The sequence below is a fragment of the Dysidea avara genome, chromosome 7 (assembly GCF_963678975.1).
Source record: "Dysidea avara chromosome 7, odDysAvar1.4, whole genome shotgun sequence".
Taxonomy (NCBI): domain Eukaryota; kingdom Metazoa; phylum Porifera; class Demospongiae; order Dictyoceratida; family Dysideidae; genus Dysidea; species Dysidea avara.
Window position 1 is genome coordinate 37,674,704 of NC_089278.1, and position 20,740 is coordinate 37,695,443.

Genomic DNA, 20,740 nt, shown 5'->3' on the forward strand with positions numbered 1-20,740 from the left:
AGTAGATTTTATAAACCCTTGGCCTTAGTATAGTGCCCTTGCTTCACTTTTTTGCTATAGACTAGGTATAAATTCCATCGTCCCATATGACTAAATTATTTAACAATCTGCAAATCTGGAAACGTCCATGTGAAATAAAATTTCATGATTTTGCAAGCTGGATTAAATCACAGGAGTTTCGCTCATGATGGCTAAATTAAAAACAGGAAAGCTTTTAGCAAATGCTCCACCGACATTGATGTGTGTTGGTGCCACATCAGTAGCTATGTGTAATCATGTCTTTGTTGGTATGTAATGATGTGATTACTCCTTGATCATTAGTAATGTTCAAATTTAATGTAGTCAAACAATAGGACATAACAATTGTCTTAGTATCACGTGCATTTTGCACGGGTACCACTAGTAATCAATATTGCTTGAATTAAATGAATAAGCTTTTTAGCTTTAAAATTTACAGTGCCAGAGACAAATTTAACATGGTGTTTGCAATGCTGTAACACACCTCCCCACCCATAACATGTTACCATGGTAACCACATATTGGTGTTATCATTTCAGAGTACAATGAAGGTGAAGGAAATGTCCCAAACTGGCAACACTGCATAGAGTCCATCCTGCCACTATCCCATCTACCTGGCCACCGGCACTGTTGCCAAGCAACTAGATGCAACATTTAGCACTAGTGCCAAGCTGGATATACTAGTGATGTGCGATATATCGAGAGAGAGAAACTGAAATCTCGTTAAATTTTAGGATATCGCATCACAATGCGGTATCAGTATTTTATTACATTACTTCAATAAAGTATCGTGTAGGCGATGATTTCGATACTTACCGTCGTAGGTCGGTATTATCGAATACAGGTCGCCTCTAATATCTATGCATAGAGTACTCCATGCGAAGGGGCGGGCGCCGCCAGACTATTTCATATGCTGTCTGTCAAAACACTTATGACTGGGACAATGCAATCAAGGGGGTTTTTGTACAGTGAATCAAGCAATCAAGACTTTAGTGGTAACCAAGCACCTTTGGAAAGCTAACTTTTAGCAACAGGAGAATTTAGTAGGTTTTTGTTATTGTTATTTTGGTCAAGAATCAAGGCTTTTATATGTGAAATCAAGGGAAAATATAGACGATCAAAGTTCTTGATCCCAGTCGCAAGTAAGGCCATACCTATTTGAAAAGTTGTTGCTCGGACCCGACCGACCCTCTTTTCATAAAAGACCAAAAAAAAAAAACTCACATGATTGTTATGTTGGTGGACTTGTAGCCTAAATGGCGGCTAATGCGTGGTTATCTGTTATAGCGAAGAAAGGAGCTGTTGTTGTGTACCCTCGTACAATTCGTTGTCAATAATGGAATGTTGTTTTTTTCTTTTTTTCCCGACCTACCGACCCTAACTTTTCCTTAAAAAATCCGAGCAACAATTTTTCAAATAGGTATGGCCTAAACAACTAGCAGTGTGGAGTGACTACCCCTAGTAGCAAGCACCAGTGAGGGGGCCAGACCAGCTGTAAGTGAAGACCCAAAAAAAAGGTAATTACCTGCTGACAATATAGCTGCCCTCCACCAACTATATCTCCTTATGTGACCGAAGTCGAAGGTGATCAACCCTAGGCCGAGAAGTGATATAGAGGAATTCTTATCAGTTCATCGTCTCACGCACCATTTATGGCGTCCTTGGCGCCAGTTGAAGTGAGTGAACTGTATTGTTCTTCTGTTCTAATAGTACCTGTCTCCACTCAAATATTGTACATGATCCGGGCAGTCTATACTCTTTAAGCTTTCACCCATCAATTGTGTTGGCCAGCATATATAACCATGCATTAATTGCAAGGAGTGTGCTTTTGTGATACTACTTCATCTTGTATATAGTTCAAGGGTTGTTCACTTAAGGTTACGGGATACTGAGCGACTGTCAAACAAAAATTTTATTACGTAATTAAGGCGGGCTTGGTGTTGTTGTGTTGTGTATCAGCTGGTAACAGGCTTAAATTGTTGGAAGAATCATAGCGTGCTGACTGGACAGGTACAAGGTACAAGAAAACACACGTAACAGTACAAGATAACATAGATACAACACACTTAGCAACTGGCACACCTGTAAGCGCATGCATAGTTTTGCTGACTAATGGTGATATTTTCCTGAACCAAAAATCAGGACTGTCAAACTAGTTGTTAACATTTTGTATAAACAGACTACCAGTTTGGCTTCTTGTCTAGGTCCTGACGGAGCCATTTGTTAGAAATAATGTTTATAGTGCTTGTGATATCAATTTAAAATTAATTTTGTGATCACAGTGTCTTGCTTTAGGCCATATTGTAGTCATATTTCAGCAGCTATACACATTATTCACAAATCCTCTTGTCAGTCCCTCACAAGTGATGTTCTTCAAACCTTAGAATTGTTAGTAAGTTCTCATGGTTCTTCATTGGTCTGATTTTTGGTTCATAGTTTTCACTAATTAACATGGGGACAACTCATGTTTCCATAACAACATTTGAATTCCATGTCGATTAATGAGAAGTTAAGAATGTATAAATATTTGATAACAATGTATTAAGAAAAATCAAACCCCTAATCATGAAAAATGATTGATAGTGTACATGTGGGTTTACAGTATCCCGTAACCTTAACCATATATAGTATGATCAGGAGCCTATGGAAAAGGGAGTGTGTAACTCCATACACTACCGATACTATGGGTGAAATTCAAACGTGGCGTCCAGTGTTACTATATATAACAGATCTCTCAACCTGGAAACAGATCTGGTTGTGAGAAAGCCATGCAGCCACCCACCCCCATGTAGCTGTGAAGCCTACCATCTTTATGATGGGGCTCATGCATGTGCATTTGTCTTAACAAAAAAAAATGTTTGAACAGCACAACTAGCTAGCTATGTGGATACAATGCTGCTGTTTACCTCAGCTTATAATATATCTATGCTATAGTGTAGCCTACTGTACAATAAGAACCTACTATATCTTTGCTCCATTGTTGAATAACATGATACCAATCTTTCAACTTATGGTGTACTAGTTCAGCAATAATTCATCATCGAAATCACTTCTCATTTCTTAAGTAATCAGTATCCAGCAGTGAATTTGGTGCTCAGCACAGATTCTCCAGACAATGCACCCCACCAGTGATTTCACAACAACTGAAAATAAACAATAAACATTTGTAATAACACCACTGGATTTCACACACTCACCTCACTTGCTGAGTCTTTTTCCAAAGGTTTCACCTTTGAGTTTAAAACTGTTTGACAGTATGGTCACTCATGGCCCAGTCAAAAACATGGAAAACTGTTTAAAATTCCAACTCAAAATACAGAGGTGCTCTGCTATGCTAATTAAATGATCACATGATACCTGGTACAAGACGTTTTGGGCCTTAAATAGGGAGATTTAGCGTGTCTTAGGAAATTTGGCTGCTGCCACAAATAATTTTTTAATATTTCCTAATGAACTGTAAATGGCACTGTAAATCAGCTCAGTCAGTAATAACACAATCAATAATTGACTGCTTGTAAAATGTTTGACTTAAAATAATAAGCTAGGCTATATCTGTAGTAGCAAGAGTTAATAATATAAAAAAAATTATGAACTCTCGGTAGTAGTCATTGTGCAATATGAGCTTGAACACACAAGACATCATGAATAGTGTTGTTTTAGTTCTAAGGAACTAGAACTAAATCTAGTTTTAGTACAGCAATTTAATTCTAGTTCTAGTACACTAGAACTAAACTAAAATTGTGGTCTATTTTAGTTCTAAAACTAAAACTAAACTAAAATTCTTTCAAGTTTTGGTTCAAAAACTAGAACTAAACCAAAACCTTTAAAACTTTTAGTTCAAGAACTAGAGCTAACTAAAAGGTTTCTCAAGCAATCCTACATAAAAGGGTGTTGTACACTATAACCACTTAACACTTTTCTTTGAAGATGGTGATGCCTGCAAATGCCTGCAAATGCTACCATAAACATTGTCAGAGGAGGTTGGACATGCACACATGAGTGCATACATATTGTATTGAAAGTTTAACCAAGCGTCCACGAAAGTTTTCACAAATACCATTTGAGAGTGCACTTCAAGTTTAGTCTATTCAGCCGGTCAACCCCATTCAACCCCACTACTCCAGGCACGTAAATTTCTCTTGAAATCTACAGGATCATGTGTGTAAGCATTCGCTGGGTGGAATCCAGGTGTAATACTATAGGAACGCCTTATGTACGTGTATTTAAACACAATGATTGTCGAAGAAAGCAATGTGCATGCTAACAAAGCCTCTCAGAGTATTGAAAAAGAAGAGCGGACGCCGCTAGTTTGGCCTTACAAAGAGAATTAGAAACTCACACACCCGCCTTACAATAAGAATTTGCTGTTCATCTTAAGAAACACAAGGTAACATGATGTGGATATTGCTAAACATTTCTTCTATCACTTACTCCTTGTCATATATAAGAATTACGCAATTAACAGAAATAAATTTCAGAAGTGCTTGTATCGTGTCCAACCTCCTCTGAAACATTGCTATTCAGCATTAATTCTGCCTATTTAGGTTATTTAAGCTCAGTTCTATTAGAGCATTTGTTCATTTGTGCACAATGGTAAGTGGAAATAGTGCTGAACATCAAAACACCAAATCTAAAGTTTCTGTAAGTTTAGGGGGTGCTACCAAGGTTAGTATATGTGAAGATATCTAACACTAAAACTAACACTAACTAAAATGAAACTAATACTAACTAAATTACAGAAATATGGGGTACCAGAACTAATACTAACTAAAACTTTAGTGGAATTGGGGTACTAGAACTAGAACTAACTAAAACTATGACAGAATTGGAGTACTAGAACTAGAACTAAACTAAAATGAATTTGCTGTACTAAAACAACACTAATCATGAACAACTATTTTTGTCTTAATTAGTCAAGAAACTATTCAACCAGTATGTAATGCGTGAAAATTAAATTGTGAAAAATTTTGTTTTAGCATGGAAATGTGAAAATATACAGTAAAATTCAATGAAAAGTCTATCATTGGTAAATAATATTTATCAAGTGACTGTTGTTACAGGAAGAAGTGGAGCAGTTATTAACAGCTGCTAAAGATGGAGATGTTCCTACAGTTCAAAATTTAATAACAAAACTGGACATCAACACAAGAGGCCCTTCTAATTGGACATGGGTAAGCTGGGTGTGTTGATACAAGGAAACTATAAAGAACTCTTTTATCCTAAATGTTGACTAGATTGTAAAGTACTGGTAATTTAGTGTGCTTTATTTAGACATGTAAAATTTTTATGGTGGTTTAATTTTCAAAATCTCTAAATTATGATTTTCACACATTAATACTACACACAACCTGTATATGTGTAATGTATTAGAGAGTACTGACCAGTGGATATTACAACTATGATACAGCAAAGTCTACAAAAGTTCTGTTAATATAATATTACAAGTCAGTGATGTGATGGAAGTGTTATTGTGTAGAGTGACTGTCTCCATGTAACCTAATAACACTACATGATGTGTGTCACTGTCTTGTGTATGTGTAGTTGGGGAGGACACCACTGATAATGGCTGCTGGTAATAATCACCTGGAGATAGTAAAGATGTTAGTTGATAAAGGAGCAGACCTCAATGCTACAGATAAGGTGGGTTATAACTACACATGTATATACACATGTGTTGATGTGTATTAGTAGTTTGTAGTTAATAGTGTAATATTGTGATGGGTGATGAGTATTATAAAATGTTTTAATTGTTTCTTACACAATCTGACTAATTTGTGGAGTATTCTGTTACACCTTGTTCACACTATCCCAGATTGGCCCAAAGTGTTTATAATTTGGGTTATTAAACTTGGCTAGTTCACACTACTACATCTAACACAAGCTCAATAGTGTGTACCAAATAATACTCCAATGAATTGAAACAAATACACATTATTTCAATTGTTTAGGTGCTTAGTAAAAAAGTTACTAGAATCGTAGCAACAAACCATTGAGCCAGCTGAAATATTGGCCACCGTGTGTCCTCTTTTCACCAGCCAAAGTGTCATCAGAGTGTACTTGTCATGGAGTCTACCAGAAGCATGGTAAACCCCAGCTTGGAACTTTTAACACAAATTGTGCACTTTCTTATCTGATGTGCTCAAGGCCAGCACTGGAGGGGGGCCAAGTAGGCCATACTGGGTGGGCGATGGCATCGCCCACCCAGTATTTTCCAAACTACAGTTAATTTCACTAGTGGACTAACAGTATGAGAAGCCACACAATTATGCATGCAAGTCTGCTGCTTTTTTTAGTAAAACTCGTTTGGTAAAACTTACACTCGAACTTACCAAACTTCTTGTAAACTATACTAAACACTAGTCTGTACTGCATGAAGTAGATTCGAGGACTGAGATACTGTGCTACAAGTCTACCAGTCTCTTAAACATGGAGTGTTATGGAAAAGTCTTGGCAGGAGTATGCATCAAGGTCAGAGGAGGTTGGTCACACATCATCACTCATCTCGTGATCTCAAAGGAAGGGTTGAACTATTTCAACCTTCACACCTCTTAATATTCTAAAGGACGGATTGTATATCCATACCAGAGCATGCCAGTGATATTACAAACCTCCTCAGTACAATGTACTGCTTTCCTAGCTGCTAAACAAGCCTTAACACATCGAACAATGCTTGGTTGCATAATTTTGCATCATAGGATTATGACGCGTGACCAACCTCCTCTGCATCGAGGTATTTGTGGGTGTCTTATTGTCTATGTGGTACAATTTAGGCCACACCACTATTACAGTAACTGAGTGCTGTCGTCATTATTCATCTAGCTACTGGCCAATAAGCTTAGATTTATACATGCAGCCGTTAATGAACGAATTCAGCATAGTTATTAATTGTACTAAATGTCAGATAACTATCCCAGACTGAAAATAAGCTAAATATGCTTCAGGATGACATTTCCTTTGTGGTAATTTTAATTTTTTTAACGTAATGTGTGAAGCACACTACCTACCACCAACCATGGATGGCCCACTCAACCCAATTTGGCCAGACCCAGCCCTACATTTCCAGAACCACAAACAATTTTGTGTTTTGGCTGATCTTGTGACAAAGTTGGGCTTAACATATCAGTCATTAAATTGTATGGTGTGATAAGAATAAATGTGTTTGTGATGTGTTATAAACTTTCCACACAATTGACTATTAGTGTTGTCAATATGGGAAGCTCCCATGTGTACATTATGTCCTTATTTGTAAATGATGTACATTTTAATTTGCTATTGGTTCACAGCCCAGTGTTGGTTGTGTATGATTGTTGTGTTGTAATAGTGTAGTGATTGTTATATTAGAGTATTTTGTGATTGATGTGTGTAGTACTCATGTACATGAAGTGTACACATTTCATACTAGCTACTAAGTCATAGTTGAAATACACTGACAAGGTTTCTATACTATTTAGAGACCCAAGGACAACGTGGGTGGGGCTATCCAGAATTAACCACTGAGACTGTAGGTTGAGGTGATTACTGTAATTGTGGGTAACCAAGGTCATATCATCCGAGGGACTATAAATTGCATAGAACTTGTCAATGTGTCCTCTGTCTCCATTAAACCTAATAACACTACATGATGTGTGTCACTGTCTTGTGTATGTGTAGTTGGGGAGGACACCACTGATGATGGCTGCTAGGAATGATCACCCAGCGATAGTAAAGATGTTAGTTGATAAAGGAGCAGACCTCAATGCTATAGATAATGAGGTGGGTTATAACTACACATGTATATACACATGTGTTGATGTGTATTAGTAGTTTGTAGTTAATAGTGTAATATTGTGATGGGTGATGAGTATTATAAAATGTTTTGATTATTTCTTACACAATCTGACTAATTTGTGGAGTATTCTGTTACACCTTGTTCACACTATCCCAGATTGGCCCAAAGTGTTTATAACTTGGGTTATTAAACTTGGCTAGTTCACACTACTACATCTAACACAAGCTCAATAGTGTGTACCAAATAATACCCCAATGAGCTGAAACAAATACACATTATTTCAATTGTTTAGGTGCTTAGCATGGTGTAAAGGAGTCACCATACCCACTATTCAATATTGTTTTAAGATAGTATTATCTCTCAAAGACTGTATTCTGTGTTCTCTTTGAATTTCTGTGTTGGCTTAAGCCAGACCATATTTACGCATCTCAATTTCAAAATTTTTTTTTTGTACCTCTTAACTCTGTGAAGTGTTTGAACTAAGTAGAGTTGTGAAGATAACATGACATTGATGGTTAGTGTTCATTTGTGATGTCTTAGTCATTTTAAGTATTTTAAACCTGTTTCAGACTGTTTATGAAGTTTACTACATGTCTGCTGGGGTAAGTTTCACTGTGGAGTGGTTATCCCATTTATTTAAAAGGGAGTACGGTCCATATTGAAAAGATGTGATGAAATGTTTGTGAATAATCTATAGCACTAGTACTTAGGGCTAAGTGATACTGCCATTTTAGTATCACGATCGATACTCACCCTAAATAGATGTTTCCCAACTGATAGAGTAGCTAGGATAACACAACACTTCCTTTAGAGTGTTTTTCATGGCAAAACCAGTCCTGGTAAATATGATGTGTTAATATTCATTCCCATAATTGATTTTGGGCTGAAATTTTATATAAAAGAAACCAGCGCCACTACCACATTGAGGCTAAGCTAGGATATGTTAAAATGTACCATAGCCAGCCAGGGTTTATGCAGTCAAAAATTTTCATTTGTGCATGGCTTCATGTTACTATAGTGATGATGATGTAGGGTGGTCACTACTGTCCTGATAATGATGATGTTGAGTGTAAATCATCTAATGTAATCAGATTAGTAACACTTACTCATATCAATCACCACTCACTCAAATTGGATGTTTGAGAAATACTGTCATACGTTATGCTACATACACGCATCACGTATATCCATGACAACATGTGGTCAATACATAATATATACCAGTGTGTGCTGTTCATTGATATGATGTAATGAATTGAAGGCAGTGCTGAGTGATAGGGGAAAATGTTGCTATTCAGCAAATATCACGATAGTGACTACTATTTTGATAGTTTGTGAACTACTTTACCAAGTGGATATTTTGTAAAATTGCCTTATTGTGTAGCTGTGATTTGTCCCATACAAGCAGCACTTCTATGCCTGTTTGCTGTGGTGGTGTGGCCTCCATTACACAACTCAGACAATAAGGTAGCATTACATTACTAATAAAGATCTCCAGGGTTAAAAAAACTGATAATCATGTTTTCAATGTGAATCTATATGCACTGATATCACTATCATCCTTGTTATTGAATATAGTGATGTATCACACTGTCGATATTATTGCTGCTCATGCTCAGCCCAAACAGAAGAACTGTGACATGTTTTGTGATTGTGTGTCCATATTTGTCATAGACCAACCACTTTATTCTGTAGTGTAGTGACTGTTGTATTAGAGTATTTTGTGGTATAATCTGACCAACCAGCTCACCTTTTCTGAGTTAATGGAATCTGATTTGGTCTATAGAATATCTGGGTCTGACTTGGGTAGGATCGCATGTGAAACCATCAATATGAGCATACGTGTCATAGCTTAGAAGTTCAGCTTAATTTCATGACTACTCATTTATCAGTAAAAGTGTGTTGTTGTCCGTAAGATTAAGTGGAGCCATGCCCACTTCCCAGAAAAAGTTTTGCTACTTATAGACATCATTAGGTGTAGCCACAATAACTTATAAGAAATGTGTTACTGACTACTAACGTGTGTTAGTGTTTGGTTATCGTATAGGTTCCTACTTACTTTACACCATAGATGTTATACAAGTATGAGGAAAGATTATAAAGTTCGCATTTGAGTAGCAATGAAACAAGTAAGGTCATCTACACCTGCTAGTGGACATTTAATCCCTACTTCCATACTACCGACAGGCTGTTTATGATTGAAGTAGAAATTAAATGTCCATTAGTATAGCTGCTGGTGTAGATGACTTCCCTTGTTTCATTGCTTTTGTATTATTAGAAGAAGATCTGATGACCTCTGCCACCTGGCTGGCTAACCCCAGTCTGAGAGTAATCTGAGATCATAGACTATAGTGACCTGTGGCTATAATGACAGTCCTACATGATGAACCGTAACCAGTTAAACCAGTTAAGTGTTATTTGTCTGGAGTGTTTGGTGGTGGTTAACTGTAGACACTGACAATAGTTAGGAATTGTATGAGTGTGTAAAATAATTTAATCCAAGTTGAGTCTGTTATTCAAACATTTCTAGTGTGTAGCTAAGTGTTGTATGTAAGTTTCCTAGTACTTATTGTGGTGATGACAATTGGTCAGTGATTACTGACAGTTTACAATTGTAACACAAGGACACTTAGCCAGATTGTGTATACATTAATTGTTTATTAGTGTAAACATGTTAGTATAGTCAGTATAATATTATGTTGTGTACATAGTTATGGTCAGTGTTGGGCAAGTTACTTTGTAAAAGTAACTAGTTACATATTACATATTACTTGCAACTGAACTATTTAGTTACAGTTACATATTACCCATTAAATAAAGTAACTGTAATAATATTACATATTATATTACTTTGTGTCCACAGCCTTAAGCTGTCACGTGTGAAACTACCACCTTATCACGTGACATGATTGCGCTGTTGGACAATATGCAAATTTTGGTTATAAGTAAGAACCTGGTGAATAAGCTTCATTCAGTAGGCCTCGTTACTTCGCTGTGGCTAGGCATTACTCAAAGGATAACTAACGAGATTAGTAACTTCGTTACTTATAGTAATAATATTACATAATATTAGATTCATTACAGTAACTATATTACTTAGGTAACGCGTTACATTTGTAAGTAAAGTAGCTTGCGTTATATTACCTGTTTTTATAGCGTATTTCGTTATATTACTTTGTTACCACTAAAGTAATAATATTACGTAACGCGTTACATAAGTAGCGCGTTACTCCCAACACTGGTTATGGTATACATTTGGTGATGTGTTGTATCACTTGTGTGTTGTTACAGAATGGTCAGAGTGCCCTTAATATAGCCCTACGTGATGGGAATGAAGAATTAGCAGGTGCATTAATCACAGCAGGTGCAGATATCAAGATCACTGACAGTGTAAGAAATGTACATTCATGGTAACACTTCAAGAGGTGTTGTATGTGTAGTGACATGTTGTAAACAACAAGTTGATGTGTCAAATATATTTATATGTGGAATTTAGATATGTGTGGGATAGATACAGTGATCTAGTATATTTGTGACTGTATAATTATCTAATTAGTAGTGATGGCTTAATCCGACAATATCCAAGTTCTGTTTTGTCACTTCAAACTTTGAGTGTATTTCCAAAGAGTATAGAAGTGTGCAAGTAATTTATGTAGTGTGACATGTAGAGTGGCCACAAACCCTTTGTATTGTTTAGTACCAGCTGTTACCTCATTGTACTGTTATGTAACAACACAATAATAAATCTTTATACTTTCATGATTATGTAATCAGAGATGTGGATGGCAGGTATTACTAGTGTGGGATAGTTGATGTGATGGTGTGTTACCACAGGATGGGGATACAATGTTGATGTGTGCATTACATGGAGGATGTACTGAAGTGGCCAGTGATCTACTCAATACAGGATCCATAGACATCAATGCAGTCAATAAGGTGTGTAAAGTGTTTGTATAGTAATGAAGTGAGAGTGTGTTGATTAATGTAAGAGTAGATGTGTTTGTGGTATCACACAGTAGTAAGCTATGAATTGTCATTCAGAGTTATCTTTAACCTTGTTATCACTTTAATAATATGTACAATCACCATGGGACGGAAAATTATATTTGTCAAAGATTTCATTTCCTCTGTGTAAAGAAATGGCTTACGTGTCACACCCACTGGTCCCTGTACAAGCTATCAACAAAGAGACTTGGTGATCTTAATTGATGAGTGTAAGAGAATAGAAGACTATGACAGTATCTAGTATAAATTTTTCATCAGCCAACAGCTTCTGTAGCATGACTGTTGTATTAGAGTGTTTTGTTGTGTAGTATTAATTTTAACACACACGTGTGGTCTACCACTGTAGTGTATTAGTGTACCAAGAAGTGAACTGGTTTACAATTTATCCATCACTGGCATTGGTACCTGCCCTACGTGCAAGACCATTTCCACAGTAAACATTTTAATGCCAGACCAAAGCATTAAACACCAGCACTGCTCATGTAGCTATGTAGAGTACATGGTGACGTCACATTATTAAAGAGCATGAGATTCCTTATGCCATCTTGCTGCATGGTTTTGACAGGAATGTAGTTCAATTATTCAGTGCATCTACCCTACCAGTGACTTCAACGAGAACAAACAAAACTTTTGCTGCTTTACATGCAGGACAACTAATGTGACAATAATTAATATATTGGGAACCAAGCATAAATATTAGTGTACTATATTTGCTGTGTAGCATGCATGTCGATAGTGCTGTAAAGTGATATAAAACTTCTTATTGTTTTACTGTGATTTAATATTGTGTACTACTCCAGCTTGTTTCAGTACTTTTTATCGAACTTTTTATAGTCCCTACTCTAGTTGAAAATTCTGAATTTTTGTGTTCTTGTTTGTTAACATTTTTTTGTAAATAATTATTATGACTGGCATACCGTATTTGAAATGGCACCTCATTCCCTATCTATATCAATTATTGTCTGAAAAGTGAAGTATCCATTACGTTTCATTGTCGACTATGTTCAACCCATTACAAAATAGCCACTATGAAAAATACGGACAATTTCCATTATGAAGGGAAGCCATCACGTGCTACCACCAAATCAACACTTTTCACTGTCAGCAAAGATGAATGGGACACAAAGGAGGACACTTGTAAGTCCATGAAGAATGCATTGTACGTACTGCAGTATGCCAAAAGGGACCTCTCAGGCCGAAGTGATGTTGAACAGCAAAAAAATCAAGCTCATAGCCTTAGCCGTTATTGAGTTACGGTTGTCTGAAGGCATCAGTCAGTTACTCAGTCAATCAGTCAGTAGAAAATTCCTTTAATTTATATATATGTATTTTATAATTCTGTAGCAACTTGTTAAAAGCGTTAGTTTCCTAGTACTTATTGAGGTGATGACTAAGGCTGACAGGCTGTAGGACCAGGTGTCCTACAAACGTTTAGCACTTGTGCTGTAAAGCCTTAATAAATTAATTTTTTTAAAAACAATTGTGAAATTTTGCTACTTTCACGATTATAGGAAGCAACATGTCACGATCATGATAATTATCATGACGTTATATCTCGCATGCATCAGTAACGTGTATGTACAACTTTCTATAAATTATATTTAATATAGATGAATAAAAAATAGGGATCGCTGAAAAAAGACACAAAACAAGAAGGGATCGCTGGGGTGGTAATGTAAACCACAAATCCCTATTTTGACTCTCTGTCATAAATCTTTACTTACATGCTCTGTCATTTTGAAGTGTGAAGATAACATGACATTGATGGTCAGTGTTCTGTTTGAATGTTATAAATTATGGACAACCCCAGGTTGGAACTTTAACACAAATTGTGCACTTTCTCATCTGATGTGCTCATCATTTCCAGTGCCACAACAATTTTGTGTTTTGGCAGATCTTGTGACAAAGTTGGGCTTAACATAGTATCAAGAGTTAATAATATGAGAGGAGAGTGTCTAACGTTGTATAGTCCTGTAACAGATGATTGCGCAGAAGTTAAATGGCTTCTTTTCAGCGTAACATACAGACTGGCTAGTATATTTTTGCATTTAACCACAAAGGCTATCCCAGACACAAGGGCGTGTGTTCAACTCGATGTTCATGTTCACCACGAAGAACATCACTCTGTTGCTTAAAGAAGTGTGTCTGTTAACCTCGAAGATAACTCTGGGGGAGAGCGTCTGAAAAACCAATAAACACTAAACCAAAGGTGGAGTATCGCTTTGAATTTTCACTGCATCGCCATGTTACCCTACCTTTGAGCATTCTTCAATTGAAGGAGCACTGTTCCCTGTACATACAGCTCAGTCTTTAGTTCAGTCTTCGAATATTCTCGAGGATTCATCATGGTGCGGCTAAACTAATTGCGGTAAGGAAACGAACAAATACTAGAAGCCTATACGTTACACGGAAAGGAAGCCGTTTAACTTTTGCGCAATCATCTATTACAGGCCTATACAGCGTTAGATACTCTCCTCTCTTATTATTAACTCTTGATAGTATGGTGTGATAAGAATAATGTGTTTGTGATGTGTTATAAACTTTCCACACAATTGACTATTAGTGTTGTCAATATGGGAAGCTCCCATGTGTACATTATGTCCTTATTTGTAAATGATGTACATTTTAATTTGCTATTGGTTCACAGCCCAGTGTTGTAAAGGAGTCACCATACCCACTGTTCAATATTGTTTTAAGGGTGCTAGCGCCTTTTTGAAGCCACACAAATGCTGTTGTTTTTACCTTTGATACAGGCAAAAAGGAAGCTACAGGAATCTAAACTACTACTTCGAAGATTGACCTAACTTTCTACTATACTGAGACCAAAGTATAAGATTGTACCTTGTTTCATTCACGCGCTACAGTCCCTCAAAGTTAACCCATACATTTTTCTTATTCCGAGTGTCACAGACTAGTAAAGAACTTAGAACTCTTTGTAGACGAATATTGTAGTATACGTCATTTCCTAGGCCAATTTAGAATTACGTAATGTATGATTGTACCATGTGACAAGTAAGTAACAAAATGGCGTACTAGCAGATGTCAATCGAGGTACTAATCCATTGAATCCTAGCTGATCGCTCGTACGTTAGACAGATTGTGGTCGTAGTCCGGACCGATTCATCGACATTTTGGTGCTGTGATCATCTGCTTAACCTTATTGCTCAATTGTAACCCGCTATTAAGAAGTCGTGGTACCGTGGCAAACTCTTAAGATAACGGTACCCAATAAGGCAAGCAAGTTACCTGTATAGAACAATTATTGTCGTACAATCTCTCCACAATCTAGTTGCACGAGTACTCTTCGATGGATGAACTCAAGCGTCTTCGTCTCTCCCGAGGCGGTCATCGATCGCACCTCACGAAGGTGATAGCTACCACGAGTAACCTACTTGAGAAAGCAGCGGAGACATCCCTTACTGCTAAAGAAATTGTCTCGCTCACCAGTTACATGGAACAGTTGCAAAGAAAGCAGGACACCATTGCCGAATTAGACACTAAGATCCTACCTCTTATTCAAGAAGAGTCAGAGCTCGAATCAGATGTTATTGAGTCAGCAGATTTACAGACTACCCTTCACGAGCATATTGCACAATTGAACTTTCTACTGAGTAATATCCCAGCTGCTACTCCACCAGTACAACCAGTTGTCACAACAACAGATGTTCCTACTACATTAGAACAAAGTCCTGCACACCCTCCAGGAGAGTTGACTTCAGTTGCAAGTGACACACCCCCAGTTACAAATTCAGTTGTGAGTACTAGTGGAATACCTCCAGCTACAAGCTCAGCTACTAGTTCAACTACTAGTTCAGAGGTGAGTGGTACATTACCAGTAGTCAGTGATACAACACAGTCAACACACCCACCTGCACCACTAGTGTCCCCACCTACTTTCACTCGACCAGCTGTTACAACGCATGTCACACCTACTCATACAGTTTCTCCCAGTTATACAGTCAGCCGCCTTCCCAAACTCACCATACCAACGTTTAATGGTGACCCTTTGGCATGGCAGTCATTTTGGGATTGTTTTGATGCAGCAGTCCACTCTAATCCCACTCTAACTGGCGTGCAGAAACTAAGCTACTTAAGAGCTCAACTACAAGGTGACGCGTCAACAGCAATTGCTGGCTTTCCACTCACGAATTCTAACTACCAACACTCAGTGACACTATTACAAACCCGATTTGGCCAGCCTGACAAACTTGTAAATGCACATATGCAAGCCTTACTGGATATGCCACGCCCCACTAATTCTTTGGGAAACCTTCAACAATTCCACGACACCATAGAAAGCCATATACGCAGTTTATCTTCACTGGGCACAAACACAAATTCCTATGGAACGTTACTCGTACCAATCATTCTTAATAAGTTACCAGCTGAAACCAAGAAGAATCTAGCAAGAGCCCACCCAACATCCGAATGGACACTACAAGATTTACAAGCTGCCATCCAAGCAGAAATTCGGATCTTTGAATCTGGCCCTACTAGTAGTCACCTTACTCATCAGTTTCCTACTGCTTCCTTCAGCACTACCATTAAATATTCTCATTCACCTCATCAAGGTGCTGGCTTTAAGAAGAAAGGTTGTGTGTACTGCTCAGGAAGTCATAATCCTTCTGCCTGCCATATCATTTTAGACCCTGCAAAACGTTTAGAATTTGTAAAACAACAGAAACTATGCTTCAACTGTCTTGCTCGTGATAAGATATCACAATGTACATCTAAACACCGCTGCCAGACCTGTAGGCGTAAGCACCATACCAGCCTCTGCATGGAGAAACCTACTACCACTGCACCACCACCTCAGAGCCAGGCAACGGTATCACAGGGCAACACAACTACATCAGCTACTTCAGACATGCCCACTCAGGTGACTCCAACAAGCTCATTTACAACCATTTCCAGAAGCAAGGAGAACACTGACTCCCTCCCTACAGGAAATGGAAAGTGCCTACTCAAAACTGCAACGGCCACTATCGCAACCTCAAATCACCAAGCAACCGCCCATGTGTTATTTGATGAAGGTTCACAACGTTCATTTATACTTCAGTCACTAGCGGATGAGATGGGTCTCCAACCCTACAAAACTGACAAGATCTTTCTGTCTACCTTTGGAGCCCACAGTCCTTCCATCAACACACTAAATGTTGCCCAGATTAACCTTGTCACTAACTCGGGAGAACAACTACCACTATCAGTTCTGATTGTACCCACCATCGCTTCTCCTATACTAAACATAGTAGAAAGTGATATATCTCAGCTGCCCTATCTAAGAAATCTTCCTCTTGCTCATCCAGTAACCACTGATCGACAATTCCACATTTCACTTTTGATAGGTGCAGACTACTACTGGAGCATCGTTGAAAACCACATCATCAGAGGCAATGGACCAACAGCTGTGAAATCAAAGATAGGATATCTTCTCTCTGGTCCCATGCCACACATGTCTGATTCCCCAGCTGCTGTTCTTCATACTAACATACTACATGTAGATTCCACAGAGTTGAAGTTTTGGACACTTGAATCTACTGGTATATCACCGAAGACAGACAACTCCAATGCTGACTCTGTCATACAGTCATATATCAACTTGAATGTTTCACGTCTACCAGATGGTTCCTACACCACCAAGTTTCCATGGAAACCCAACCATCCACCTTTACCAACAAATTATACCCTCTGTGAAAGGAGAACACGCTCTCTGGTTAACAAACTATCACGAACTCCTCAACTTCTTACTACTTACAACAACATCCTCAGTGAACAAGTAACAAGAGGTTTCATTGAGAAGGTAAACTCTCCATTTCCAACAACCAACTGTCACTACATTCCACACCATGCTGTGAAAAAGGATTCCTCAACAACCACCATTAGAATCGTGTATGACTGCAGTAGCCATAGCTCACAGAATGTACCAAGTCTCAATGACTGCCTAGAAGTTGGTCCACCATTCATGAAAGACTTGTGCTCAATTCTTTTGCGTTTTAGACTTCACAAGGTTGCCATTTCAACTGACATAGAGAAAGCCTTTCTACATGTCAAATTACACCAAGAGGACAGAGATTATGCACGTTTCTTATGGCCATCAGACATCAACAACCCTGAGAGTGATCTTCAAACATTTCGTTTCAAGGTTGTCCTTTTCGGTGCTACCAGTTCACCTTTTATGCTCCATTCCGTACTACGTTGCCACCTGCAAAACATAGACTCCCCTGTAACCACTGACATACTTTCTAACATCTATGTGGACAACATCCTTAGTGGTTGTCACAGCTCACAAGAAGCCATTCGCTACTACAAGGAAGCAAGGCACATCATGGGACAAGCCAACTTCAACCTTAGATCATGGGCGTCAAACTGCCACCAACTAAATTCACTAGCAGCAACAGACAATACTGCTGATAGTCATACTACTGTCAATGTTCTTGGCCTGCAATGGGATACCAAATGTGACACCCTACACTTTGCTGTAAAATCAGATCTTCCTGAACACCATACCCTTATCACAAAAAGACAAATTTTACAGCAGTCTGCAAAGATATTTTGGTTATCTAACTCCAGTGACAATTCAGGCTAAGCTCTTATTACAACAACTGTGGCAGAAGAATGTGAATTGGGATGAGCCACTACCACAAGCTCTGCAAGAACAATGGGTCCTCATAGCAACAGAGATACGACAAGCTACCAATTTACCAATTCTCAGACGATACATCGTAGCTGAGGACACAATCACCATAGATCAATTACATATCTTTGCAGATGCAAGCAAAAGAGCCTATGGTGCAGTTGCGTACCTCCGATCCGGAAGTTACACAGCCTTTGTCATGGCCAAGACCAGAGTTGCACCTTTAAAGGAGCTGACTTTACCAAGACTAAAGCTAATGGCTGCAGTGGTTGCTACTAGACTAAGTGCATTTGTTATCACCTCCTTGTCTCTTAAGAAAACACCACTCTACCTCTGGTCGGACAGCCAAATCGTGTTGTACTGGATACAACAAAGGAAAAAACTGAATACCTTCGTATCCAACCGTGTGAATGAGATTCACCAGCTCACGCCAGATGCTACATGGCATTATTGTCCCACTGAGGAAAACCCTGCTGACCTCCTAACCAGAGGAATCAATGCTAACTCACTACAATCATCCACCCTCTGGAAGAATGGACCACCATGGCTTTGCAATGAAACAGAATGGCCTAAGTGGGCCTTATCACCCATTACTCCACTACTTGCAACTGCAGCCACAGCAGAGGACTTTATCCCTACAGCCTCGACACCATGTCAGACTGGGGTTCATCAAATCATCAATCCAGCTAACTACAACAGACTTGGTAAGCTTATTGCTGTCACCGCATATGTCACTAGGTTCATTACCAACTTGAAATGTCGATCGTCCAAAACACAACATGGACCACTCTCCAGCGATGAACTACATAATGCCAAGATGTGCTGGATCAAAGCCTGTCAATCAGAAGTCTATTGGAAGGAACTGGCTAGCCTTACTTCACAGCCACCCATTAACCGATTGCCACTGGTAAGGCAACTCAGACTCTACCTAGATCATGATGGCCTCATCCGCTGTGGAGGTAGAATTCATAATGCTCCTTTGGACCAATTAGCCAAATTCCCATATTTACTTGCCCCCAAGCATCCTTTCACTTCCCTGCTTGTGTACAGCATTCATGAGAAACAGTTTCATGCTGGAGTGGACAGCACTCTAACTGCTATAAGACAGGAATACTGGATACCAACAGCCAGGCAATACATTAGAACACTTTTGCGGCATTGCACAACCTGTCAACGACACATTGGTAAACCCTACCCAGCACCTGATCCGGCACCGCTACCAGCAGTTCGCACTTGTGATGTGACACCATTTACTGTGACTGGTGTTGATTTTACAGGAGCCCTATATATTCAACAGAATCACAGTGAGCAAAAGGTATATATCTGTCTGTCTACTTGTGCCACAACCAGGGCACTTCATTTAGAAATCGTCACAGATCTCTCCACCTACACCTTTCTTCTGGAATTTCGAAGATTTGTGAGCTGTAAGTCTCTACCACAGATAATCATCTCCGATAATGGTTCTACTTACCTCTCAGCTGCTGAAGAGTTGACATCATTGCTAGCATCTCAAGAGCTGAAGGAATCCCTGGGTAGACAAGGAGTAATGTGGAAATTTATTCCAAAACGTGCTCCATGGTACGGAGGCTTTTGGGAGAGGTTGGTTGGTCTTACTAAGATGTCATTGAAGAAAGTGTTAGGCCGAACTCACATATCCTTACTCATGCTTCAGACACTAATTACTGAGATTGAGGCAACACTGAATGATAGGCCTCTAACCTATGTTTCCAGTGACATTGCAGACACTGAACCTATAACCCCAGCTCACCTCCTCTATGGCCGAAGAATCACTTCCCTTCCTTATAGGCGGGTGGAGGAGGATGAAGTTGTAGATCCAACGTTTGGAGAGGATAGAAGTATTGAGAGAAGAGTGAAACAGCAGGCATCATTACTGCAACACTTTCGTTCAAGGTGGAAGCATGAGTACCTCACCTCTCTTCGTGAGTTCCACAAGACCTCCGGAAATAACCAACAGAAGATAGCAGTGGGAGACATAGTTTTGGTTCATGATGACTGTAAGAGGATTTATTGGAAACTGGCTATTATTGAGAGTTTGATTTATGGAAACGATAATTTGGTGAGAGCTGCTAATATACATACAGCAAATGGGAGAACTAATCGGGCCATAACAAGGCTATATCCGTTAGAAGTTAGAGCGAATGCTGCAATATCCAACCATGATAAGAAGGACTCCACCAAATCTGACAATCTTGATGAAGATTCTGCTGACATTGGTGACTCCGGACATAGCGTAGACAGACCACAGAGAGATTCTGCTAGACGAGCAAGAGTTCAGACTAAGGTGTGGTGTGAGG

At 38.7% G+C, this 20,740-nt stretch overlaps 1 protein-coding gene across 16 annotated transcripts in view; it reads left to right on the forward strand.

Moving 5' to 3' along the window:
* Positions 1-679: 679 nt before the first annotated feature.
* The window catches only part of LOC136260884 (ankyrin repeat domain-containing protein 50-like), a 59,093-nt gene continuing 39,032 nt past the window's right edge, over positions 680-20,740 (forward strand). For 13 of the 16 annotated variants that reach the window (XR_010703741.1, XR_010703736.1, XR_010703739.1 and 10 more), the window contains exons 1-7: positions 680-1,535; positions 1,597-1,694; positions 5,079-5,189; positions 5,560-5,658; positions 7,669-7,770; positions 11,078-11,176; positions 11,621-11,722. Coding sequence is in view for 4 of the 16 variants with exons in the window: in XM_066054789.1 (XP_065910861.1) it covers positions 1,671-1,694; positions 5,079-5,189; positions 5,560-5,658; positions 7,669-7,770; positions 11,078-11,176; positions 11,621-11,722 (537 nt within the window). In the remaining 12 variants the exon portion in view is untranslated. Of the gene's footprint in view, positions 1,536-1,596; positions 1,695-5,078; positions 5,190-5,559; positions 5,659-7,668; positions 7,771-11,077; positions 11,177-11,620; positions 11,723-20,740 lie in introns of those variants that run through there. The other 3 variants (XM_066054788.1, XM_066054787.1, XR_010703734.1) reach the window with 3 other exon arrangements.